A 27837-nucleotide genomic window follows, 5' to 3' on the forward strand; every position below is an offset into this window, starting at 1 on the left:
GTAAAGAAAAAGAATTGAGTTATCGCCTGGCATTGTATCTGCAAGTCATAAAATGAACTGGAGGTGGAGGTCATTCTGCTCCCCTGTCAAATCACACATCTTAACACAGAAAAACCCACACTGATGTCCTAAACTGTCAGTTATACTGTGTATAGGGTAAAAATGACTGAATTGCAAGTTGTCCTGAATTGGCTGATTCCATCATGGTGATATTAATCCCTTAAGGATTCCATGTTTCATGTATTGTTTGGCCAGGTTCTCCTTTTCAATAGTTTTATTGGCTTTTGGCTCATTCATATTTAGTTTCTTTCCAGAGCCGGCCCAGCTCACTGCGTTCAGGACATCTTCCCTGTATCCTATGCGCACTATGTCGTCTCTTTTTGTTCTCCTTAGTTTTCCCCTTTGAATAATGCCAGGTTTCCTCAAATGCAGAAATAATAATGGGCTGTTCTATAAATGAACCTTCACTTAGAAATTAACATAGAAATTTGAACTCTAGAATTGGCAGTTTATAGCAAGGACACTAAAGTTTTTCAAAGAAAGAGAATTAGCTCCCTTATAGCACATAAAGACTTTCATCAACATGTGAAAATATAGTTATTAAAAGCACAGGTGTGGTTTTGGTTTCCAACGGGATAAACCTCACCAGAAAATATTTGTTTTGAATCGTGTTCACTGTCCAATTCTCCTTGTTTGATTTAAACTTCACTGTAACTGGTAGCAAAAGGTTTTCTAGATATTTCTAGATGTTAACGCGCTTATACAAGTGCTTTGCCATTAGAAACCATCTTTTAATGCTCACACATCTCCTAAAACTCTCCATGATAGCAAATGGGGGAATAAATATTTAATGAAGTACCAGTGAAAAAATGAAGAAACTAGGACTATTTATGTATCATTCAAATTGAAGGCACAAGGAAATGGAGTGAGTGATATTTTTCATATTTTATTTATTTCATATTTATATTCATAATAAATTATGCATGGCTTAAAGCTACTAAATATTTTTCTTAAACACTCTTGGAAAAGATAAGGTTTTCTGGATTCTCACACAGTTTGACAGCTATCTGTCAACAGACTGACATTTGGTTTCAATGCGAGCTGGTAAACTTAAGGATGCGTTTCTGAAGTGTTAGGCTAGGACTGCTCAGGGGTGGCGTGGGGACGTGTGGTTTGGGAATGGTACCTCTGCAGACACTAACAATGGGCAGCTGGCCCCAGAGCCTCAAGGCAGCCTCAGAGATGTCTCTTGGCATCTCTGTGGCCGCGGTGTAAATACCAGAGTGTGTCGTTGAGAAAACCACCGCTTCCTCCTGTGGTTTACCCCATTTTCCTTCTTTTAACCATAAGTGTTGCACTTGTGTTTTTAGGTGGGTCCTTTGAAAGTGCCACTTAATTCTTGAAAAGCAGCGTTTTTGGTCCACCATGTCTGTTATCTTCCATAAAATCCCAATGAACTTGAAGTTTGTAGTCGAGCCCCTGCTCCGATGTGCACGTGACCTGGGAGTCTGTCACAAAGAGTCTTCCGCGTGGATCTCTGACCTTTTGTCAGAGGCAAGAGGGCTCACCATACTGTCACGTGTTCTTTATTCCACAGAGTTTATTCCGTGGAATTTCTGTTCACATTTTGTTTGAGTTTTCAGACCTGATTTTAAAGCTAACACATCAAGTCGTGTTATCCTTTGGGGGTGATGTTTCTAAGTGTGAGTCCTCTGGGTTTGCAGAGCTGCAATGCAGCACTTTAAAATCTGTCATTTATAAAGAGTCTAAATCCTTGCATGTATTTTTGAAAAGTGGCTTTTCGATGAGTCTGGTATTTGAGGCTGAGTGCAGTTCTGAATATTACATTTTGGCTTCATCCTGGTTGCCGGGGATTAGTCTAAACATGCACACTTTTCCTCATCATGTCCCATATCTGACAAGAAAGCGGAACAGCTGTGATTGATGTCATAACAGGGTGTCTTATAGTCTCTGTGAAATGGAAGTAGCGTGAATTAACTGATATTATGTACATTCGTTTGATGCACAGTGTGGTTAGTCTCTGTCCTACAAGAAAGAATATCCATTTTTCTGTCCTCATTCCTGGAAATACTTTATGGCTTCCCTGTCACGGAGCACGATGTCTGGTTGCCTTACAGTGGCCTGCAGACCTTCCACCGTGTGGCCAGGGTCTGTGTGGTCCACTGCCCCAGCCAACGCTCCTGGGTCCAAGCCTCCGTAGCTTCTTCAGTTCTCCTCACCTCCCTCTGCACTTCCCCATGTCTGTATTTGGTTCACTGTGCTTCCTCCTTCTGGAATGCCCATGTTGGGCATCCCAGGCTTGGGCATCTCACCCGGGTTCAGGCTGCTGTTGACCTGCCACGCCACCAGAAAGCACAGGCAGTGTCCAGCGGGTCCCCAACAAGGTGGCCTCCTCTTCCCCTGTCCTTTCTCTTCTTCCTCTCTTATCCTTTTCCCTCGGTGTAGCATCCCATCCAAACGCATTTTTCCTTCTCAGGCAGTTTGTGTGTTCAGAGCCGCAGTAACAATTATCTTCCCAAGTCATTTAGTTTTACATGTATTTTCCTCGTCTGGACTAGAATGTACTTGAAGGAAGGAAAACAGGCCTCGTTTCCCACGTCTCACGTCACCTAGAACGGTACGTGCACGTCAGGCTAGCTTACTTTCACGCCAGCAGCTCTGCTTGGATGTCCCGGGGTGCGATGGTTGGGATGATTGGCTGAAATGAAGTTGGGGGCTTCCTGCTGGATCTGTGCTACGTCTTGCGTAAGGATTTACATTATCTCTTGCATCAATGAATATAATCATGAGTTAAATAAGGTTTGCTAACTAAAGAAGATCATGAGATATGCAGTTTGACAAATAGGCTAAAGATCTTTACCTGAGATCTGTAGAATTACCAACCAAGAAAATGAAACTCCGTTGTCTTTTCCTATCGTAAAATCAAACGTGTGACATTCTTTTCTTCCCTCCACTTCCCATTATTACTGGTGGAATCACTGTCCTTCCGATCACACCTGTCCACTGAAAAAAATGCACAGCATAAAAGTGGAGAATTATGTTTTGTTCAGGGACCTTACCGAGGACTATAGCCTGGGAGACAGCCTCTCAGAGACCTGAGGGACTCTTCCCAAGAGGTCAGGGAGGAGCCTGGATACAGAGGAGTTTTTGCTGAAAGAAAAAGGAAAAAACCATGTAGTTGAACATCAGGAGATAACAGCTGATCGTAAAAACTGCAGACAGACATGTTACATGAGATTACAGACATCTCCTGTTAATGATTTTAGTGCTTTGCTATGTACGGGAAGAGGCAACAGTCTGGGCTTACTGAAATCACTCCTTTGATATGCCCCTTAGCTCTCTGGGGCCAGTATCCTGTTTTTCTCCATCCTGCATCCCCTCAGGGTGCACTGGTGTGGGGTTGGAGTGGGGAGGCTACAGTGGCTGCTGGCTTTGTGGCCTCAGCATCCTTTGTTTCCTGAAATGGCAGGCAGCACGGTTTGTCCACAAGCCCGTTGGAAACCCCTCCGTCCCCTGCACTTAACACTGAGCCTTCACTGGTCTGCCTTCTCCATCCCTTGGATCCTTCCTCTCCTTCCCTTCCGGCTGCTGCCTGGGTTCAGCCCCCCTCCCTCCTGTCAGACTCCCTGGTAGGTCTCCTGACCCCACAGGCCCTCCTCACCTCAGTCTCCTTCACGAGTAGAAGAATGTTACTAAAATGCAGAGGAAGGAATTCTCCCTCATTCAGAAGTTTTCAGTGCTCCCAATGGCCTATTGGAGAGAAAGCACTGGACTTCCCTTCAAGGTCCACATGGCCTGCGTTCTCCCAGCCTCTCCAGCGAGATTTTCTCCAACATCCTCACTTGAGTCTCCAGTCTTGGGCTCCTCTGGGCACCCACAAACTTTTCCTCCCTGGAGAGCTGGCTCATGGGGTTTGCTTGGTCACCTCCCTGCATTAGGGTTCTTGCTGCAGGGCACAGGGCTCTCCTGGTAGATGGCCAGCTCCACGAGGGCACCTCCCCCTATCTGCCTGCCAAGTATGGGGACGGTACCCACACAGAGGAAGTGCTCATTGAATCCTTACGGGGTGAGTGAGGTTGTAGCCTGTTCAACTGGGCCATCCCACATTCTGCAGTTCCACAGAAAAGCAGCATTTCCTGCTCGCTTTTTAGAAGCGGAATGTCGCCTGTTAAGATGGAAACAGAGAGAACATGGTGGTGGAGGGGGTGTCCTACAGCTTGGATCACCTTCCAGACCCAGAGAGGAGGGGGTCGGTGATGTCTCTGATCTGGGGAGAAATCAGCAGTGATTTATAATAGTTAATGGTTTCAGGAAAAGAAAAAGTTGGCAATCCCATTACCCCTGGCTTAGTTAAACTCTGTTTTTGAGTTTACGTCAGTTATACTTGTCATCTTTCCCTAGTCACTTAGGCTTTTCATGTTTCCATTTTAAGTGTGTTAACAGACTATAGGGTCCTTAAAGGATCGGGAGGTGGAACATCGTGGGATAAACAGAAGATTGACTCCACATTTTCGTACCCAGTGTAAAGCCATCTTCGTGCCTGCGTGCTAGCTCCCCGGTGCTTTCCTAGAGCAAGTGGATCCTTCAAGGCATCTTGTTAAAGATAGTCCTATGGAAGGGAAAACCACTCTGCATAAATCCCCCCAGCCGATAGCTGTCCAGTAAATGGACCTGGTGCCCTGTTAGACTAGGCTGCTTGGAGTTTCTTACTTAATGTAGTGTATGTAGTATATCTGCAGTGTATTTCCTGGGTCCCAGAAGGAAAAGCATCAGAAGCTCACTAAGTGTTCTTTTGATTAAAATTTTAGACCTGATGAGGAATTTTCTGAAGCTATAATGCAGAAAAGGTCCTGGAGTGGAGTCAGAAGCGCTTTAGCTGTTCTTCAAGGCCGGGGGGCCATTTCTAACCTCTTACTCAAATCTACTTTCCTGTAGATGTGCGGCATCTATTTCTAAGATCCTATGTCGACGTGATGTTGCTAAGAGTGCCGGGGGATGTTAGAAGAAACAGTGTGAAGGTGGGATTCACATAAGGGGTGAGAGCGGGAGACCCCAGTGAAGGTGGTCAGAGGGGGCGACTCTGATAAGTGCCACCCACATCCAGGCGGGACGAGGCCTCGGGCACCTGGTGGGCTGCAGTGCCTGGTCTCTCCCTTCACACTCCGCCCCCTGCCCCCCCGCTTCCTGCCCTTCCTCTCACCCCCTCCTTCCTGCTCTCCTCTCTCTTCCTCCTCCAGCCCTTGAAAGCAGTTCTAACCGAAGCGCTGTGTTGCATGTCTCCTGCTCCAAGTGCATTTAGTGAGACTGATGGATGTGCAGAAAGCACCCTGTACTTCTGCTTAAAAACGTGCTTTTAAATTAAGTGCTAAACTTGGCAGATTGCACGTGCCGTGATGAAGCCTCAAAATCCGACTCCCCGTCTGCTGCAGGACCTGGCGTCTTACCCTCTGCCACCTCGTACCCGTGCCTACCTGCCAGTAGCTGCCGCCGGCCCGCCCTCTTCCTAGGAGGGCACAGCTCCACTGCCACTTCCCTTTCTAAGATGCCCTTTGACTCTGTCCTGCCTACTGGCATGTCCCTCTGTGCCCCCCCTACCCGCCCAGCGCCCTGTCGCAAAGCCCCTCCCCATGTCCGCCCTCTCTGGCCAGGCCAGCGCCCTCCCCTCTCACTCCAGCGGGACCTACCCTGGGATCCCGGAGTCCCTCGGATGGGGCATAGGGCTTCTCCCCTGTGTGTCTGTGGGACTCTGCTCACTGTCTTGTGAGGCGCCTCATGCTGTCGTTTCTCACTTTCTCATCCCTCTCGCTGGGATACCCAGCTCTGCATTCTTAGCATCGTGGGGCAGGGGGATACCTGCCCTATACCAGGTGTGCAATAAACGCTGAGATCTTATAATGGGTCAGGTGAAAGATGAGTACCAGGGAATGCTGAGACTCGGTGTGAATGAATGCAGGACACAGGCCACCTGGGCTGCTTCCTTCCTGCCGAGTCTCCCACCCCCACTGTGGGCCAGACCTGGAAGTGGAATTCAGTGAAGGTGGGTGACCGAGTGGCAGTGGCTGGACCAGGCCAGGCTGAGAGGTTGGATTCTGAGTGGAAGAGCCAGACTGGGGTGGGGAGTGAGGAAAGATGAAAAGCAGGGATAGCAGGGACACCTCCACGTACTTCAACACGATGCAGGAGTTGCCGTGTTTCCAGTTGGAGGAAATAGTCCAGCTTTGTTTTTTTCATGCCAGACTGGGTAAAATGTGCTGTTCTTCAAAGGGTGGCTGGAAACTACAAGTTTGTGGCTCTCGAGGAAGAGTCTCGGATGGACGAGGCGAGTCCAGGTGGAACGTGGGGAGTTGGATGGGAGGATGGGCAGGTGGTGGCTGTACGAGGTGGGAGGATGGGGAGGTGATGGCCGTTGCAGGTGGAGGGTGGGGAGGTGGTGGCCCTTTCAGGTGGAGGATGCGGAGGTGGTGGCCATTGCAGGTGGAGGGTGGGGAGGTGATGGCCGTTTCAGGTGGAGGATGGGGAGGTGGTGGCCATTGCAGGTGGAGGGTGGGGAGGTGATGGCTGTTCCAGGTGGAGGATGAGGAGGTTGGAAAATCGTTCAGGGAACCTGGAGAGAGTAGCTAAGACTCAGAAACTTCCTGCTGGGAGGTTTCCCCTCTGAAGGTGGGATATGTGAGTCTCATGAAGGGCCGGGATCCTCTGGGGCCACACGCGTGCCTTGGACAGGGCAGTCGGTGGCTCTGGCAGAACATTCTGGCTCAGGAGGGTGACCCCTGGGCTAGAAACTTGCCGAAATAGACTCCTCCGCGTTTGTCCTTCAGGCCAGTGAGTCAGCAACCCCCAGGGCCCCCCGCCCAGTTCCCGTCTCCAGGCAGTGTTTCTACCCGTGGGTCCCAGTGGACGTCCTCAGCCCACCAACTTGTTTCACACACAGTCATCTGAGCCGCTGTCATGTGGCAGCTAATTATAGTCACATCTGTTTGCAGCAGGACCACCAATGACCTGGAAGAGAAGTGCTGGGCTGCACCATCACTCCCTCTAGTTTATCCCACTCCCAGGCAAGGACATTCCACATCCACCCCCGCCAAGTGGGAGAAATGGAAGAAAAGAAATGAAAATGAGTCACCAAAATTGTACGATGGGGAAACAGGAGAACAGAACTGCCATTACATGGCAATGGTCAAGCAAACATCCTCATATCCTTGTGTTGTTTGCTGAGAGCCCACCAGACTCTGCAGAGTCAGTTCTTAGTCAGACGACGAGAGATGCTGCGTATTCCAAGATCAGTTTGTTTCTCAAATGTTTCATGCTCATTTTTTTTTTTTTGCCAAGAATATATCAACACTTGTAGTTGTTTTCACATTCGAGCAGAAATGTTTTGTGAGTCTAAAAAGTAGTGGGGATATTCTGTTTCCACGTTTTCCAAGATTGACTGGAACAGAAATGTTATTTTACTTAACTAAATTCTTTTCTATTGGATTAAGGATGAAAAATTATTTTCACATCTTTGGAATCACATCTATTTACATTTATCAAAAAAAAAAAACGATGATGATAGAATAATGATCAAGCAAGTGCAGGTGAAAGCACGTGGATTGTGAGCTCCTTGGAGATCACTCACCCTTCACTCCACGATTCCAAGCTTATTTTTGGAAGTTCAAAAATGCTGTACAAATGTAGGTTTTTAAGAAATTATTATTATACTGCAACATTTGGCTATAATTTGCTCTCTATCTTGTTATTATTTTTTTGTTTTGTTTTCATGAACAGTTTTGTTGGTTAGAAACTTTAGAAAACATGACATAATAGTAGCTATAATGATGGGGTTTTCTTGTCTTTTACTTTAGTGGAAGTCGTTCACACTGGTTAATATTTCATTTAATTTTTTATGTGTATTATATGTAATTTTGCATCATAGTGTTTTGGGTTTTTTTGTTTCTTGTTTTAAATTGGAGTATAGTTGATTTACAGTGTTGTGTTAGTTTCAGGTGTACAGCAAACTGAGTCAGTTATACATAAACATGTATCCATTCTTTTTTAGATTCTTTTCCCATGTAGGTCATTACAGAGTACTGAGTAGAGTTCCCCATGCTATACAGTAGGTTCTTGTTAGTTATCTTACCTTGTTATTAATTTTTAAATCCTAGGCACATTTTTTGGGGGAGGGGTAGATTTTATTGAAGAAATGTGTGAAATCATAAAGGCACAGTGTCTCTTATGTGCGTGGATCAGAAGCCAGGTCATGAGCCAGGACATTTCCGGAAACCTAGAAGCCCCTTGAGTCCCCTTCTAGTCACCAGTAGCCCCCTAGGGTAACCACTCTGCAATTGCATTTTGTTTAATTTTGAACTTTATATAATTGGAATCTCCTGGCTTGTTCTTTTGTGCCTGGTTCCAGGTTGCTCGGTACTAAGTCTATGAGACCCATCTGTGTCATAGCCGACCTTCCTCCGTGGGTAGGGGTTTCATTCCGTGAATCCAGACCACTGTGTTTTTATTCTGCTGTTTCTAGGTCGGGCTACTTCGTAGAGTGTTGCAATAAACATTCTTGAGCATACCTTCAAGGAAAATTTTATTAAAGCACAGCAAAGTGCAAACATTGTAAATTCACAGCTCAATGAATTTTTCCACATGTTACCATTCACCCTGATCAAGCAGAGAATGTTCTCAGCACCTAGAAACCTCTTAGGCAACCCCACCGGAGGCCAACACTCTCCTGACTTTCACCGTTGATAGTTTCATTTGTTCTTGATCTTAATGGGATGGGGTGTGTGCTCTCCTGTTGAAGTTTCTTTTTTTTCATAATTTTTTAAAAAAGTTATTTTATTGAAGAATAGTTGATTTATAATGTTGTGTTAATTTCTTCTGTACAGCAGAGTGCTTCAGTTATACATATACATTCATATTCTTTTCCATTATAAGTTACTACTAGATTTTGAATAGTTCCCTGTGCTATACAGTAGGACCTTGTTGTTTATCCATCCTATACAAAATAGTTTGCATCTGCTAATCCCAAACTAATCTCTCTGGGCAGGGGGTCCATGGAGGCATAGACAGCCATTTTGCAGAACCTCATGGCAGTAAATTAACATTTAAAACAAGAATTACCAAAAATAGCATACCCTAGTTAAAAACCACAAACAGGATGGGAATTAGGACCTACATATTAAAATCTCCCATATATACTCTCTATTTCTTTATGATGTTTTAGTTTCCAAAAAGAGTGTGAGCTCATTGAGCCTTTTTTTGGGGGGAGGAGGTCATCTTTTATTCACCACACTACCATCTTGGGAGTAATGATACAGAATTAAAAATAATAGAAGACCACACTTCAGTGGGATGTGATAAGGGCAAATGTTGTGAAGCGGTTTCAGTAACGACAATGTATGACATGACTTTTGATGGACATCTGCCTGCATACCTGTGGGACAGGTGCCAAGAGGGGGACCAGACGGTGTGTGATGCTCAGCCTAGGAGACGCGGCCTCACCGTGTTCCAGAAGGGTTGTCCCACTTGACCCCCGACCCTGGGGAGTCTGGAAGCTCCACTTTTGGTTTCTGCATGCTTCCAATTTCTGCCCTAGTAGACCTAAAATATGTTCCTGTGTCTCTACATATTTCTTTAGTGGGGTAGATAATTATTCACAAGGTTCCCCGAAGGAGGGCTACGACCAGGAAGAAAATGGGGACCGTCCTATCACCACAAAACTATTTTGACATTTTGCACAGCGAAGAGAATGTGAAGAGGAATTTGAAAGATAAGCTGTTTAGACTTGGCCGAGCTCCACTTGTCCCTATTTGGCAGGATGTGAAACACATAAAAATTGTTACAGTGGGGATGGTAAAGGTCTATCTCCCTTCAGAAGCAGGAAAAAAATCAGACAATTGAGGACTTGACTGTGTTTAACTCATTTCAAATATGCTTTCCCGCGGAAGGTATGTCACAGTTAACAAATTAGCATGAGTGGGCATTCTTCCTCTCTCTCTCTCTCTCTCTCTCTCTCTCTCTCTCTCTCTCACACACACACACACACACACACACACAGAGTAACGTGCAGTTGGCTTCCTTGGTTAACTAAAAAAGTCTCTCTCTAAACGGATTAGCGAGCCTCCCCACCTAGAACTCACTGTGAAGTCGAGAAGAGCTTTCTGTCAGTCTGTAGGTCAGAGAAAGACCGGAAATCGACTTTATTTCAAATGAAAGGCATTGACCCTCGTCACTCTCCTTCCTTCTTTGGCGCTCGTACTGTGTATCGTAAATCTTTGGGAATTTTTGGAACTTAGCCTCCTTTATAGCATTACTTCTGATGGTTTGACTCTCTGGAAATTTTTAATTGGGGCATGAGAGAAAATGTGAATAACATTCATTGTTTTATCCTATCGTGAAAAGTATAAAAATACTCGTACAGAATGTAAAAGGTATTTGATGTAGGGATGACTTCGTTGTACATTTTGCATTCCTTTCCAATTGTACTCTTTGTGGGCATTTAAAGTTGACCTCTGCTATTGAAGTTGTGTGTGTCCTACAGACTTCATTGAGAACTGATGTATTTTTTTCTGTTTCAAATACTGTTAATTCAGGTCTACTTCCATTTGGAGGGAATTTGTTATGCTCTCGTGGTAGATTATTGGCTGTCAAGTGTGACTTGGTTTTCATTAAGTTTTTGTATGGTTTTAGGGGTATAAATGGTGATGCTTTTCCCCCTGAGAAATTTCTAGGGTTCTCTTACCCTCACCGGTCTGAGTGACCCGTGTCACTGTGGACCAGGGATGGTCTACTTCTATAAGATGGACCAAGACCCACAACTTTTTGACCTTTGGGATCTTTAGCCACATCCCCCATTTCCAAGTGGAGACCGTCTTCATGACCAACTTCGTCAGTAGTGACTGTAGGTTAAGTGTGTGTCTCCCGGGAAGAAAGCACAAGCATGCCTCTGGGGACTTTGAGCTAGTTTACTTGACCTTGCACTCGGGGAGGGGAAAGGCAGGAGGAAAGAGTGGAGTGTGAGTACTTCACAGAATGTACAAGTTCTTCCCGTTCTAGAATCTGAAACAGATGGGATGGGAGCTAGCTGACTGGAACCCAATATCTTCCAGACTTCAGACTTGTCCGCCCCCTCAGATATGCAGCCAGGAGGGAACCACTGGGGCCAGGGGGGCTGCCTTCTCTCTTTTGATTTTGCTGAGACGTCTGGACGTGGAATGTAATTCCTCAGGAAATCATGAAATTTGTGACATGGCCTTTAGCATGTTAGGTCACCTGCGAAATCATGACTCTGAGTAACTCATATAGTTTATTCGCCCTTCCAAATAGTAATTCATAACGGAGGGTTGAGACTTGCATTACTGAAGGCTTTTATTTAATGAGCTATTTCAAAATCAGACATTACACCAGATTGAAAAGGACACTTGGTACGTCATCGTTGTCCTTTTTATCCGTGCACCCCTGAGTCACAGCTAAAATGACTCTACATGCCAGGGTGATATCCAGCCTGGGGCATTCTATGACAGCAGTTGTAAAGGGCCAGAAGACTGATATTTCAAAGTAGATTTCATTTAGCAAAGTAAATGTGCCTCTCATGATGTTTGTTTGTTATTCTAAAAATTAGGTTTTTTTTAAACAGAGCCATTTACATAAAATGCTAGGCCACCCAGAATGTGAAACAAAAATCATGGTCTAAAAATGCCTTTTGTTCTGAAAACTTGACCATCATTTAGATCTTCTTAGAATGATCAGTTCTTTGGAATTGTCTTCTAGGGCCAGAAGGGGTAATAAAATTTCCTGTGTGAATAAAGCAGATAAGGAGGCATGAGTGTCTTTTGTCTGGGATTAAGAATTTATTTATTTGCTTGATGTAAGCTGGTAGGAGCGGGGGGAGGGTCCTTCAATGGGGCCTATAATAAGACTGTAGTCCTTTTTCTCATCTCCGATTTCCCCCAGTACTTGTCATGACCTGAAGTGTTGTCCAAGGGAAAACTGCTGGATTGTTACCCACACACGCTGGGTGTGTTTCTATAGCAAAAGCTCAAGAAACAATTTGACCTCAACATCCACCATTGGGGCCCTGTGACCTCTTTTCTGGGGTCCCCTGCAATTTTGGCACTAGGGACCGGTTTTGTGGAAGACACTTTTTTCACAGCTGGGTTTGGGGGCGGGGAGGGGGATGGCTCAGGTGGTCACGGGAGCGGTGGGGGCCAGTGGGGGGCGGAAGATGAAGCTTTGCTCACCGCCTGCTGTGCGGCCCGGTTCCTAACAGGCCGGTCCCCGGCCTGGCGGTTGGGGGCCCCTGAATTAAGGCATTTACCTATAGCTTCAGGGAACAGTTCCAGGAAATTCATTTTTATAGCCTCCCTCAAACTGAATAAAGATGAGCTTATGAGATTTTATCAGCATTTCAGAAGAGGAAACCTCAGAATCACCAACACCCATTTTCAGCTTCAGTCATTAGATTCCCACCTAATCTGAAGTTTTGAAGATGCCGTTGTTGAACTGTAGTTAGAAAAGTCCGTCACCACCCTGGGCTGTTGTTGGGTTCCCCCAGCTAAGCCTGGGTGATGGGTGGACATTTCCTAAGTCAGTGGGTCTTGGCCTGATTGAGTTTTCCTTCTGGTATCCTTGTGGATAAACAGCAGAATTTAAAGAGCAGAGCTGGGTTTCTGGACCCGGCTCAGAAGCAGGCAAGCGGTGGAGATGGGACAGTTGCAAGGAAGAGGCCACCCGGAGCCCAGGTGACTCGGGGCTGCCGCACCTGTTGGGCTCCCCTGGCCTGGGGGCTAACCTCGCAGCATCGGGCGGCTCCGGGGGCCCAGGCATCCTCCAGAGCCTCCCCTTTTCCCTGGCTGGTCTGGGGATCTGGAACAGTCCCACCCTCATTGCCAAGTTCCTTTTTGGAGTATTTTCCCGCAGTGCTGTGATGTAGTTATACATTGTGAGTTGACATACCAGTGTCACTGGGTTGTCTCCGATGCCCGTCTATTAATGTTTGAACAACTAGGAATTGGGGTAGATTGAACAGTTGAGGGGGTGTGCCATGGTTCAGTCAGTGATGTTCTTTATTTCCTGCTGTGGGTTTTACAACCGATGTGGTCGCAGGTGAAATACAGGCTGTATCAGGCTGGGTGAGAGGCTCTGGGCTGCCCTCCAGGGGCTCCCGGGGTCCGGGGACACATACATGCAAAGGACTCTGAGAAACATGTGATAAGGGTCACAACAGCGGCATATAATCCACATTTCATGCGTACCGGGTTAGGAGCAGATAGCCCTCTCCTGGGGATGGTTGAGGAAGGCTCATCCCCGGAGTCCCTTGGTCCTTTTATATTTGTGCATTTTGGATGAATTTCTGGAGCACAGGTTTGAGATTTTAGCCTCATCTCTTTAGACAACTCTGAGTGGTCACCCAAACCCAGATTCTGAAGCAAGACTGTGCACATGGATTGATCTACAATGTTAGGAGCTTATGAGCGTGCATGCTGAGAATTGCCTGAAAGATGAGTCAGGGAAAGAAATAGATCTGTAATCTCTGGGGTCGGTTTGGACTGTTGTCAATTGTCTCCGTTTCCAAAATGTAAAATTAAGAACAGCTTACTGTCTTGGAGGCACTTGTTCGGATTTCATTTTATAAAATAAATATCTCCAGATGTAGCTGTTTTATGCAGAAGATTTCCAAGGCAGGGGAACTAAGACTTGAGTATGTTGTTAAAAAAACAGACTTCACACAATCACAGTATTATTAATGGTATGGTTTTATTTTCCAGAAACTGTATTGCTGGAAGCATCACTTAGACATACATTTTATCTCACACTTAATATCGAGCCACTAATAAACCTCATTAGCTGAATTATCAATATTCCTATCACACCCTCTTCCATTCTATCCACAATATCTATGTCTATTTTGGTTTAGAATTTGGATTCTTCTAAGGAAATTGCAAATGTATTGAGCACCATCATATGTTTGTCTTTTAATGCACTGGCAGTTTTCCATGATGGGAGTTGAAGTTGAGTTTGTCTCAACCTTGTCCTGGCGTGTTATTTAAAACCTCCTAACTCAGTTTTCACGTCTGTAAAATGGGGATGGTAACACGTACCTTGTTAAATAAGATGGTGGCTGATCGTTTGTTGCACCTGGTGGGCATTTGAACATGCTGTTTCCTTCTTCTCCAGCTCCTATTACATACTTGGATCCTTTATCTTGTGTTTTAACATTAATTTAAATGTTAGAAATGAACTACAAGGAGGATTTTGTTGTGGAATGTTCTTTGATTGAACATTCTAGCTTTAATTGAATTAAAAATCAGTTCTTTAAGGCTTGGGCTTCTTCTTTTTTGTCCTTTCTACACATTTTTTTTTTTTTGCATGTATCTGTGTCTCTGGGGATGTGAGGGACGAAGCATGGACTCCTCCCCCGCCACTCCAATCTCCCGTGGTCTCAGGTCTGAAACTCCTGAATCAGAAGTGCGATACTTTCGTAGCCTTGAAGATAGGAGTGGGTTCCTATTGTTTTATGGGAAATGGAGAGTCCATTTCTGAAAGTGTGACAGCCTTCACTTTTTGGACTGAGTGATGCTCTGATGTGTCCCACTCCCGGATTGCTGTTTTGTCTGTTAGGGCAAAAGAGATGGACCGTTGAACAAGTACGGAGAGCCTATTAGAACAATTCCAGAGAGTCGTGCTCATACGAAAAGGGTAGGACAACCCATAAATAGGTGAAGATGCCAAAATCATTTCAGTTCAGCTATGGACCTCAATTTGCAGGTGTTCTTCTGTTTAAAGGTGTTTTCTCTTATTTCCAGGGTGTGTGTGCTGGCTCTGGCTGCGGGAAATGCGACTGCCATGGCGTAAAGGGACAAAAGGTGAGTAGCCCGAGCTCCGATGACAGCAATTTCTCTTGAATTGCCATCACTGTGGAAGTCATTAGAAATGACATTAAAACAACTGAATAATCAGCAAGTCATGTTAAATCCTGATTACCGTTTCAATAATTTCCCCAGAGCAATACAAATGAAGCAAAACCAAACTTAACAGTATTTTTGAGGAATCTTAACTTCTCTTCCCCAAAGATTGTAATTACTGGTGGCAATTAACGTTAAGACAGTGATTTGGTTTTTTTCCTTTTTTGACCGCAGAAGGAACAAGTATATTGGCAGAAAATCTGTTGAGTCAATAGCATTCTTTGGAATTAGTGCATGAGAACTAAACTCAGCCTTTTTCTGAAAAAAGAAAACATTTATATTGAACTCTAGAGCCTTCTCTTCAAATTAGAATTTTTAAACAATTTTAAGTTCATAACATACTTGTCTAGATTTATTTACAGAAACAGTAACTATTTATTGTTTCCCAAATGCAAAATTATAATATTTTTTTCTAAGCAAGTACTCTGCCTGTCTCTTACTTGAAGAATCACAGATCTGGATAAAGATCATTTTCTCTTGAAGGCAGGTTGGATCTTGAAGGCAGGCAGTTGTTTTGAGAGAGAGTCTTTACCCGGGGACAGTGCCGCATCCTGTAACTGTCTGGGGGTCACCATGGAAACTGGGCAGGGCCGTGAGACAGCATGGCCAGTGGGCCAGTCAGTGGGACCCACAGCAGCTGGGGCCATCTGGAAGGGAGGTAGGGGCCCCCATGGACCTCTGCCTGCTTTCTGGGACTGGAGGTGTCATTCAGCAGGGCCAGGGTGCAAATTCTTCTCTCCCTTCTGTTGTGCCCAGGGCATATGGGGCCACAGACTCACACTTTTGAAATTCAGCAAATTCTACTTTACAGAAAATTGTTTCATTTCTTTTCAGCTATTTGCTGAAGTACCAACATTATTCTTTTAAAAAATATGTTGACAGTTGGTGACACTAGTATTACCTGGATAGGTTTTTGAATAAATGAAGTATGTGGAAACATTTTTATATCTTTCATCATCAACTTTATCAACTATAATTCATCTTCAGGTGCTGTTCCTTCCCTTACTTGGGACGTTTTTCTAGCTAGTTCCAGGCTGCATCCTTGAGAGGAGAGGCAAGTCTGTTCATACCACAGATTCTTTTTCTGTGTGTGTGTCTAACTTGAATTATAAGCACGCTGAACTAACAAAGAAATCCTTCAAACTACAAAAAGTGGAACTTTCAACAAATAGGAAATGGAGACCTATATCAACACTACTCTGCTTTTCTTGTAACTTAAAGCATCGGGGGGCAGGCAGAGTTGGTGTTTCTCGCTCGTAAAGAGAATGTGTCCATTCCACCCGCTTTCTTGATCTCCACTCCCCTCCATCAGCTGCAGACCTGGGGGCACTTCCCCAGGCCCTGGTGCTTTTCAGACTTCCTATTCTGGTCTTATGTTTTCTAGCCTGATTCATTGGAATTTTAACCAAAAATTTACCCATTATATATAACAAGGTAGATTTATCCAGGTGTAGCTTTCCAAATATTTTTGGCTGACTTCTTCTCGACTTGACAGGGAACTGGCCCATGTCAGTTCAGAGCTGGCGAAGCATCTTTCGAGATGGCAGGTCACATCTCACTCACAGGGGGCATCTGGCACCCACCCCAACAAGGAAAGGGTCTTTAAGTGTTTCTTTTCAAATCCGAGCATTGAGGAAGCCCTTGCTGTGGCCAGTGTGTCAGCAGAGGCTAGGTCTGTGCTTATCAGGGACACAGGAACATACACTGTAGGGCCTGCCTTCCACTTTGGCACGGGAAGGTCAAGGTGGGAAGGTCACAGGACCTCCGTGTTCCTTCCTGGCTTGACCTTGCTCCCTCAACTGTCTGCTCCATTGCCCACTTTGGGTTTTGTACCTTATTATTAAATAAAAACTATTTAAAATAAAATACTGGCAAGCTTTGGGTTAAACCATTCTGAATTTGTGTTTTAAAAGGCTATACTTTTTTGTGTGTGTGTGGTACGCGGGCCTCTCACTGCTGTGGCCTCTCCCGTTGCGGAGCACAGGCTCCGGACGTGCAGGCTCAGTGGCCATGGCTCACGGGCCCAGCCGCTCCGCGGCATATGGGATCTTCCTGGACCGGGGCACGAACCTGTGTCCCCTGCATCGGCAGGCGGACTCTCAACCACTGCGCCACCAGGGAAGCCCAAAGCTGTAATTATTGAATGGATTCAGATGGCCTCTCAAAATTTAGGGGACTAGCTAAATGATTTAGTATTATAGCCTTTAAACAGAAATCAGAGCTCTGTCTTTTCTCGCCTTGAGCATAAATCTTTCAGGTCCTGTGGTTCACATAGCATGAGCCGGGAAGAGGGCCTTCCTCCCATTGAAAGAGGAAATTTTAAACTTCCACTTATTGTCTCGGACGTGATGTTAAAATAATCAGTTTAACGATGGGAAACACCCAGAGCTTGACTAAGCTGGGACTTCAGGTCTGGTTCCCTTTCTCTCATCCCAAGGTCAGATAACAAAGAAACGTATTCTTGGTTGGCACTTCAGCAAGAGAAATTGGTCTTCCTTCAACTGCCACCACTGTTCTCAAAGTGGGTCCTGCACGTGCTAATAGGGTGTAAATGCAATAAATGAATAAAGGCTTGAGCATCACAGAATTTACATCGAGTGGTTCAAATCACAGGCCTGCTTTTTGAGTTACTAATGCCTGTTTTCGATTCTCATAGGAGTTATTTTGCTGTTCTCCAATGTGTACAAGTTAAATGAATTTTGACGTGCTTTTGAAAATAGGATGATAGAAGCCATATAACTCAGGGAGAGTTCACATTACCTAACCGAGGCAGAGTGTCAACTGCCTGAGAACTTTGGAAACCATTGTTTCTGAGAAATGCCCCCTCGAGGATCACTTTAAAATGTTGGCTATTTAGAATCCACCAATGGAAATCGGAATATCTCCAGTATAAATTGCCAAATCCCTTTTGACGAAGTCCTGCGTTCCATGGAGATATGATTAATTGACAGAATGTCTTATATTCTCCAGATATCATAAGCAGATATTAATGCATTAGATCATTGGTTGTTTTATAATCTCGTAGTTATCAGTATAGTGCTAGGGATCTTATTCTGAGTTCAACAGTTAAACTCATTGAGCCTTTCACTGGATTTCAGTCTTTGCTGATTTGTTTGTTTTCCCACTTCCCTGGCTGGCCACGCAGATCCTCAGATGTTTTCTCTAGGTAATTAATTTGGGTTTGTACACAGTGACGTCGTGTCTTTCCAGAGGCCTCAGCAGTGTGGGAATGGTATCTCCTTAAACTGATTAGGGTTTTGAACGCTTGCCTCCTCAGAAAGAGCCAAACGTTAAGCTCTTAGTTTGCTCAGTAACCCGATTTTCTCAATTATTTGAGGTAGTGGGAAAGGCAACGTATTCCCAGGAGTTACTGCCATAGGCTGGGAAATTAACCATTTATACTTGGCAAAAATTGAGTTTGCACAAGAAGTCTTTCACATGTTTCAACCACAAGAGCCCACATTTATGTAGAGCTACCATTCTATTCTGTGACCCTTGCAGTGTCCAAAGAAGGATGCTTCAAGTTTCCTTGAAGTAAGCGAGGTAAGAGATATACACATGAAATAAATAACAAGTTAAGAGTAAGTGATCAAATTGCAGGGGAAATAGCAGAGAAAACAAGTGCTACAGTTGTCCTGAGAAGGGAGTGATCCCAGTGGCCTAGGACCATAAATAAAGGGACAGTCTCCTGGGTGAAGTAGGTCATGTGTTCACTAATTCTTCAGACTCACTTGGATATAGAATAGGGTCATCTGTCACACAGCTGCAAAAAGATAGATGCTGAATTTAACTACACTGATCAGAGAAAATAGCCCCTGTGGCCTGTTGATAAATGCTACCATGGCAAAGGGTTGATGGTTCCTAACAGAGTGACTCTTGAAAGGGACTTTCCCAAACCACAGTCTTGGGAGCACAGAGAATCTTAATGAAGCAGAATTGTAGTATTTCTAAGGAATGATGAGAACAGCGTAGGTGACTCATAGCTTCTCAGAACGCTTTAACCTGCTGATACCCAGATCCTTGCCAGCAACGTGGGGAAGAAACACATTCTCCTTTTATTGACTAATTAGACTGTCTGTAAATCACAGCCCCTCCCTACATACCCAGCTCATCAGATTGTGCACTCCCAGGCTGCATTCAAAGCAGAGAGCTTTGAAAATGGAATTTCTGTCTTCTTGTCTAAAACACGTAGCCCCTCTGATTTGGAAGAGTTGGAGGTGTCTGTCCAACCTGAAGTGATTCCGTTTCCAGCCCTGGAAATCTGGGGAGAAGCTTATGTTGCTGCATGCCCTGCGCTGGTGCATGCTTCTCTCTTGTTAGGGTGGATGGTCTGTGGCTTCACCAGCCCTTTACCTCCTGTGTATATTTGACACAGTCAACAGACATCCCACGTCAGACCTCCATGTAAACCTGTCTGTCTGCATCTGACACTGAATGATAACCTCTGCTTAGACACAGCAGATCTCGGCCAGAACAGAAACATCCTGGCTTTGGAGGGTCAGAGTGAGAAAGAGAAAGGGGCTGATGTGTACTGACTGTGTCCCTTGGGCCAGGCACAGTGCTGAATCTTTTTATGCTTACTGTGATTCTACCCATTCTACAGCTGAAGAAACCAACTAGCCCAGGGTTTCTCAGCTTTGGCACTATTGACATTGTGGGTGGGATGGTTTTTTGCCTTGGGGAGCGCCCTGTGCACTGTAGGATGTTTAGCAGCGTCCCTGGCCTCCACCCACCAGATGTCAGTAGCTCCTTCCCTCCCCCAGTTGTGACAACTGAAATGTCTCCAGGTTAAGGCCAAATATCTCCTGGGGCTTGGGGAAACGGCAGGAGCAGTCTGGATTGAGAGCCCCTGAACCAGCCTAGTGTCTTATAGGGAATAAGAGGCAGGCGACAGGGTCCACGTGCTAATCAGAGCACGAATCAGTTTCCATTCTTCAAGATAAGAAGATCCTGATCTGGGAGGGCCCAGCGAGAGGAACTCGTCCTTCAGAATATTCTGGAGTCTTGACCAAACTCCCGTTGCTCTAAAACTGAATCTGTGGTCTGTATGCTGTTCCACTGGCCACCTTGCCAAGGAAAGCAGACCTTCTGAAGCCTTTCTCTAAATGGGTGGTGCTGGAACGGATTGCTGAGGACCCCAAAGAAATGAACCTACTCCTTTGGGGCTGTGGGCAGACCTCCCAGGTCCTGTCCTGGAGGAGCGCCACGAGATGAAACAAATAAACACAGGGAGCCACCTTGCCTGTGACGTGGAGCGGGTCAGAGGTCATCTGCCCAAGTCTGAGCCCCACCCCGCCTGAGGCAGATTAGGGGGATCCCAGCCCAAACAGCCAGCATTGCACCACCTTCAGGGGGTGTTTATTCCATACAAAGTTTAGAGTAAAACCTTGAGGGGAAGGCGTAGTGAAGTGAGCCTCTTAGGCCTACGTCAAGAGATGCCACTGTACCTACGTGGTGAGGATGGGACCTCCCCGGCCCCTTCCTTCAGGAAATCCTGGCGTATTCTCTGCCCTCTAGGAAATTCGTCACTCTGGTTACAAGGGAGTCATCTTTGTTACAAGTTGGGCATGACGCCTTGATTTCCCAGGAGGCGCATCTGGCCCTGTTTCTCATTCTGGACACAAAGACGAGGGTCGTCACCTTGGTCGTCAGCCTTGTCTACACCTGGGAAGATGCGTCTTCTCTTTCCTCCCCACTTGGAGTAGCCGAGGGATGAATCAATCAGCGGGCCTTTCTCGGTTGTTACTTTTAGAGACAGAAAACATGTATCCTTAGTATCTTTTCCTCAAGGACACGCTAAATAAGAAAAAAGTATGTGCAAAGAATTCTGTATGTCTAATCATGTGTAAATACAGGAGGAGAGGTTGAATTTTCCAGTCTTCCTGATTGTGTGCCAGTTTACATTGCTTTCTGTTAGCTGCTCTTTGCCAGAGACACTGCAGTCCCTGCTTGATTAGGGGTTCAGGCATTTGCTCACCAATCTGACTGTTCTGGCTGTTTTGGCCTATATTGCAGTGCTCACCAAAAATGCCTTCGGAGCTAACATGACTTTTAATATAAAGGATCTTACTTCCTCCAAGATCGTAAATAGAGGAGACTTTCTTAGCTGTCATTGAATCTCAAGTAAAATTCCTTTTTGAGACAGGGACTATATTTTATTGCCATTTTTTGAGAATTCAACAGTCTTCAATTTATACATATATTTATTTCATTGATTTTTCTTTTAATTTACACATGGAAATTGAAGAAAGAGTGCTTTTGTATATTATACTTTATATATCAACTGGTTATTCTCTTTTCATTTCTTATTATTCTTAGTATCTGTGTAGAATTGATACGAGACCTCAAGGATCACTGAAGAATGAGATTATCTTTATTATTTTTCATTAGAATGTTGAAAATTTCTTTCCCATAAATTAAATTTAACCATTGTTCTAAATATTGAAGGTGTCATGTATCTTCCTAGGTATTCCATTTTTTTCTTAAGTAAATGAAAATGAATATTTTTGTGTAAACTCTTTGAAACTTTGGATAAATTAACTGATTTGGACTAATAATAATGAGTGAATAATAACAATAATTTATTTATTAAGCACTAACTCTGTGGGAGGCTCCACACCATGTTTGTATTAGCGAGGACTTCAAAATCTAGTAGATTTAAAAAGAAATTCCATTTTCTTACTTCTAGGATGTGAAATACATAAAGTCAAAATGCAGAAAAAAGTGCTAGTACATAGTAGTGCTACTACTATGCTACTAACATATTAGGAGGTTTATTTAATAAAATTAAGATTTGTTTAGTGTATTTGAAACTACTTGTATTAATTTTGAGACTGATTGGAGTTCTTTATGTTTGTAAGTGTTCTGTTTTGAGCATTTCCCACAGGGCGATGGCGGCCAGTTCATTCTTTCCCCAAACGTGGTTCTCAGACCACCCTGAGGACGTTCTTGGATGAGTCCTCTGGGATGGAATATGGAGCAGCATTTCAAGGACAGATACGTTTGGGGGACGTGAGCTGTGGTTAAAGTCCCGCCCTGGGACACCTCAGAACCTTTAACAGAAGCTTCAGAACCTTCAAGGGTGGCTTTTCCCATGTGGTTTTCCAAACTCCTCTGATCACAGACCCTTTTTATTTCTCAAATCAGGAACAGCCTTTAGGAAAGGAGCTTCTGTAGAATGAGAGCCTAGGTTCTAGCGTGCGTTCCACCATCTAAGCTGAGTGGGTTCCATCAAGTCATTCTGACCACATTCTCCTAAGAAAAGGGGAAATGATCTTTGACCTACAATTTCCCAGTGTTGCTAAAAGGGTCACGTGAAAGGTATGGTACCTAAAAAGCACTTGGGTCATTTAAAATGTCATTTATGTTACATGTCATTTTAGCGTGAGTTTTAAAGTTGGGATAAATATGGCGATGGAGTTTGCTTGATGGTCCAGTTGGGGACAGATTTTAGGTGTAAAGACATAGGGGTGAGCTGCCCAGCTGAGAACTTCTCAGTTCACAAAGGCGGACTGGTTCCACCGAGACAGAAGTTCTCCCAGCACCTAATATTAGAGAGATGTCAGGATGTTTTTAGAATTATAGCACCATTGTTAGGAAGCTTGTTTGTAGCTTTTGGATGCTTTTGGTGGAGGAAAAATGAGAGGTACTCACTTGGGAGGTCTGTCTGGAAATATCATCCAATTTCTAGTCAACGTTGTGATTTAATCATCCATTTCCAGAATCATTAGGGGAACCAACTCTCCCTTTATTCACTCTCCTTATGTTTCAAATACCTTTTTGTTGTTAAATGCTTTTCCTGATATCCATATAATTACAGGAATTGTCCAAACTCCTCTCTTCCCCCAGCTAACTCTCCCTTTTTGAGGTATTTTTAAAGGGGAACCTCTGAGAATTGTCATTTTATTTCTGCCATGTAATGGATTCCAATACCCCAAGTGTCTACTTTAATCGTTTTGGGCTCTTGGCATTCACCGCGGGCTCTGATGATATATTCCTCTTCCCGTGCACTGGGTATATGGGTTAATGCACACTCTTTGCCGTCTCCATTGCTTTTTCTGGTGTCTTGCAATGCCAAGATTTTTTCCAGATGTCTCCTATTTCCACATATTGGACATGAATCATCATCTGGCAGAATCATCGTGAGAAGCAGTGTGGGTTCCCACATCCACCTACTTTTGTCTTTTTAGTAGTTCTTTGAAAACAAAGGTTTTTTTTTTTTTAAAATATGCTTGAATCCAAGAGTGAAGTATCAACAGTATACCATAGGGAAGCCATTAAAAGCAGCTCCATGCTAAGTGGGTTTATTTTATCCTTCACATCAGGCCCACCACAGACATCTCCCTGTGCTTTGGACGTCACTGAATATGCCCTCTCGGATACCCTGGGGGGAACCGTGAGCCACGCGTCCCCCAGGGTCCACCTCATCTTCCTATTTCTCTCCATTACATAAAAATCTGTCCCTTTGCCATGTGCTTCTGAGACCTGTTAAACTTGCGATAGACTATAATCATAAAAGATTCTACGTTTTTGGATCTGTAACTGTATTTGGAACGCACCTCATCCAGTGCAACTTCAAAAAGAGTGAGTTGATTTCATTTCCATGTTTAGAAGGAATACTAGGAAATTAAATGTCTTGAGTGGAATATCGTATCCCGTGACTTTTTTTTTTTTTTTTTTTTTTTCAGTTCGCGGGCCTCTCACTGCTGTGGCCTCTCCCGTTGCGGAACACAGGCTCCGGACGCGCAGGCTCAGTGGCCATGGCTCACGGGCCCAGCCGCATGTGGGATCTTCCCGAACCGGGGCACGAACCCGCGTCCCCTGCATCGGCAGGCGGACTCTCAACCACTGCGCCACCAGGGAAGCCCATATCCTGTGACTTTTAAAGCACAGAACCCCTCGTGTGAGTGGACGCTGTCATCGGAGATGCCGGCCCATGGCAGTCCTCATCTTGACTCTTAATGGAAAAATTATTTTTTTTGTAAATAGGATCCTGACCAAACATTGGCTGGCAGGAATTTAGCTTTCTTTTAGAAGGAGCAAAGTGAGGCTGTATGTGTCAATTCAAGATCAAAGACTCAACATCGGGCTTCCCTGGTGGTGCAGTGGTTGAGAGTCCGCCTGACGATGTAGGGGACACGGGTTCGTGCCCTGGTCCGGGAAGATCCCACATGCCGCGGAGCGGTTGGGCCCGTGAGCCATGGCCTCTGAGCCTGCGCGTCCGGAGCCTATGCTCCGCAACGGGAGAGGCCACAACAGTGAGAGACCTGCGTACCGCAAAAAAAAAAAAAAAGACTCAACATCAGCCCTGACGAAGGAGAGCTGTACAGTTGGATTTTCCTCCGTTTGTGGGTAGAAGATCACGAGCCTTCAAGATGTGTTTCCAGACGGCACGTAATGATGCGAGATGGTTCCGTGGTGTGGGTGTGGAGAGCTGCACCCCCAGAAATGGCATTAACAGAACCCTCAGCCTTGCAGGGTGGCTCGGCACCATGCGTCATTAAACAAAGGAAGACATAGTCGGAGGGAACGAGGGAGCCAGTGGGCTGTGGGGAGCGGGTGCCCCTGGGTCTTACTTTCCCTTCGGCAAGCCCCTTGGAAAAGTCAAAGGTTCCCCTGCACACCGTATCCACGTGTGGCTTAGCCTACCTCCATAGCCACGAGGTTTTATAGCAGCATCGTGCTTATCTGGCCCCAAATCCAACTAGCTCTAGATCTCTTCACTTGGAAATCCACCCTGGGGGGCTAACGATTCTCGACTCCTCCCTGAAATGCTGTCCGGACATCCTTCCTGGTTCAAGGTCCCTCTCTGGTCACCTTCATCCGTATGAGGTTGGGCTGACTCTCGAGCTTATAGACCAACCAGCAAAGAGCTGGAAGACGCTTTTGGTCATGCATGAGAGATGACAAGCTCTCCTACATGTCTTGTTAGATCCTGAGGATTCGTCCAAAGAATTTTTTTATGGGAGGGCGTCTCATTGCGGCAGGTGATGTCCATATGTTTGTTCACTGATTGCAGGTGAGGAATCCCTGGCTCTAGGTTGGTTGGTGTGAACTCTGAGGTCTGTAGTGTCTGGGTAAATGCTTGGTTGTGCAGTGGTTTCCCCTAGATTGGTAAAGGAGTTCAGGCTCTCCAGGGTCGATGCAGTGAGCTGCTTGTATCCATGTGCCCCCTACTCCAATCTCGAGGGTCTCGTTGAGGTTTTGCCTGGCCGTGGCCGCGAGCTGATAGTTTTAGGGGATGGTTGGCACCTGTCCTCGAGGATGTGACAGTCCCAGGCAGAGGGAGGCATTACACAAGTAACAGCACCAATAACCCCCAAGCTGAACACTCTGCTGTGAGCTCCAAGGGCAGAGAGAAAGCAGTGCCGTGAGATTGAGCCCCGGGGGGTCCAGAGCTGAGCTGGGGTCATGGGTCAGGGAAAGGGAAACAACTTTCCAGGAGCAGACACCTGAAGTTCAGGTACCAGGCGCAGGACGTGTGAACTAGGCTCCCAGTTTTGATTCCCTGTTGTTCATCATGTGTGCCCTGATTTGGGGTGGAAAATGGGGCACTTTGGGAAACTACCACGGACAACTGTCCCCCTCCCCCATGCATCTTCTCACTTCCTCATATGAGACCCCAAATCATGAAAGGGCGGAATGCGTGTCTCTCCGGAAGCCCTCGGGAGTTACTCTTTTCTTAAGCGGGGTCTTTCCTCACTGCTGGGTGTTTCCGAGGCGAGGGTGGGGGTGCCTGGGTGCATCTTGTTCCCAGGCCATCTGTCTCCGGATGCAGGAGGCTGCGGAATGATGTCTTCTCTTCTGCATCACGACGTCCCACCTTTGCCCCCGGCCCACAGTGTTTCACAGGCGTGCTGCACAAGTCCTTTCACCACGGCTGCTGCGGGTGGTGAGCATTGGGTCCTGGCCCTCCCGACAAGGAGTCAGAGCCCCCGAGGTTTGGTGTCTGAATCCAAATACAGCGGCACTTGTTAAAGGGTAGCTCAGGCTCGTCCACTTCGGGACCACACAGGCTGAGCCCTGGGCACGCCCAGACGGCCTGACCTCACACCGCAGGAGGCCCCGGGGGGCGTCCTGGCTTCCTGAGATCCTCACCCGCTCTGGATGTGGGACGCACTGTTCGTGCAAGAGACGCTGACTTGACAGCTAATTGAACGCCCTGACTGCCAGGGCAGGAGTAATCTACGGCCGGGGAAACTTCCAGAAAAGCTAAAAATAACATTCTGAAGTCCGTTTTGGGGTTATTGAAGCAGAGCAATGCTCTTTTTTATGGACGTTAGTTTGCTGGTCTCTGCTGAGGACTCGGTCCTTCAGGCCCTTGTGGGTCCAGGGCCCTGAGGATGGGAGCTGAAGCTGAGGTCTCAGGGTGCAGACCTCTTCCGCCCCCAGGGCTCTGAAGACACTCCAGTGCCCTTAGACTTGACCCCGAGTGGGGTTCGCGCGCTTCACCGTGCGGCCGTGCCGCACTCTCCTCCTTCCTCTCTTTGTACCAGTTCGGCCCTTCATGTTCCTCCCACCAGGTGTTCCTGCTCTTTCCCACGGTGATCGGGTTTGCCTTCTCCGCTCCCCTGCGCAGGTGCACCTGTTTCTTTATGCGGTGCCCCGTGGCATGCCTCTGGTGATGCATTCTCTGGGGCCTGCATTCCTCCCTGTATCTCCCCAGCCTCTCCCCTGCATGCGTGTGCAAACACACATGGGCATGCACACACACAGGCATGCACTCACACACAGGCATGCATGCACATACAGGCATGCACACAGAGGCATTCACACACAGGCATGTACACACAGGTATATGCACACACAGGATGCACACACAGGCATTCACACACAGGTGTGTACACACACGGGCATATGCACACACACAGGCATGCACACACAGGTATATGCACACGCACACAGGCATGAACACACACAGGCATGCACACACAGGCATGTACACACACAGGCATGCACACACAGGCATATGCACATGCACGCAGGCATGAACACACACAGGCATGCACACACAGGCATGTACACACACAGGCATGCACACACACAGGCATGCACACACAGGCATATTCACACACAGGCATATGCACACACTCTTTCTACTAGACACCCCCCTACCCCCAACACCGCCCTCCCCTATTATCCCATTGGAACCCTCCCTGCCCCGCCTTCCAGCCTGGGTCTTTTCCTCTTTCTGCATCGGCAGTGTTGAAGGTTGCCGCTTGGGACTCCTCCAGGATGTGGTGCTGTGGGAAGCGGGCAGGGACACCAGGGGTACCAAGTCAGGAGGGTGACGTTAGAGCCGGCAGGGTGTAGGCCACGGCCACTTGAAGGTGAGAAGCAGCTGTGCTCTTTATGGAAGCAGTGGTCTGGGGGGACAGCCAGGTGGTGTGGGCCTCAGAGGGGAGCCCAGGGAGCCCAGCCTTTATGGGGAGATGGGGTTTTTCTTGAGCTGCTTTTCAGGATGCAGGACACGCCTCACAGGTAGTCGCCCTCGACGGATGTGGTGCGGGGCAGCTGTGTTTATCTGTGCCCTTGTGATTGAGGTGTGTTTCTCCACCTGAAAAAAGTCTAGGAACTTTGATTTAAAGTTGGAAACCTCCAATAGGGAGGACATGGGCTCTGAGCTCTAAAACCTTCCAAATCAAAATGTCTACTAGCTCTGATTTCAGGCCTTCTCTGTAGATACCAGAAGGTTCTTTAGAGCTTTGCTACTACTGGCCTTTCTAGAGTAAAATGTAATTTTACCAAAAGGAACCTTGATATGCAGTCTGTGTCAGAACACCTTTGGTACGCAGTCAGTGTCAGGACGCCTCTGGTACGCAGTCAGTGTCAGGACGCCTCTGGTACACAGTCAGTGTCAGGACGCCTT

The 27837-nt window shown here is 46.1% G+C and overlaps 1 protein-coding gene across 1 annotated transcript in view; it reads left to right on the top strand.

Annotated features, from left to right (window-relative positions):
- Positions 1 to 27837, top strand: part of COL4A1 (collagen type IV alpha 1 chain) — a gene marked incomplete at its 5' end in the record, with an annotated part of 144231 nt that overhangs the window by 41215 nt on the left and 75179 nt on the right. The window contains one exon of the mRNA XM_079721844.1: positions 14811 to 14870. Within this exon, the coding sequence (XP_079577970.1) occupies positions 14811 to 14870 (60 nt within the window). The remainder of the gene's footprint in view (positions 1 to 14810; positions 14871 to 27837) is intronic.

The sequence above is a fragment of the Hyperoodon ampullatus genome, assembly GCF_949752795.1.
Source record: "Hyperoodon ampullatus genome assembly, chromosome: 16".
Lineage (NCBI taxonomy): Eukaryota > Metazoa > Chordata > Mammalia > Artiodactyla > Ziphiidae > Hyperoodon > Hyperoodon ampullatus.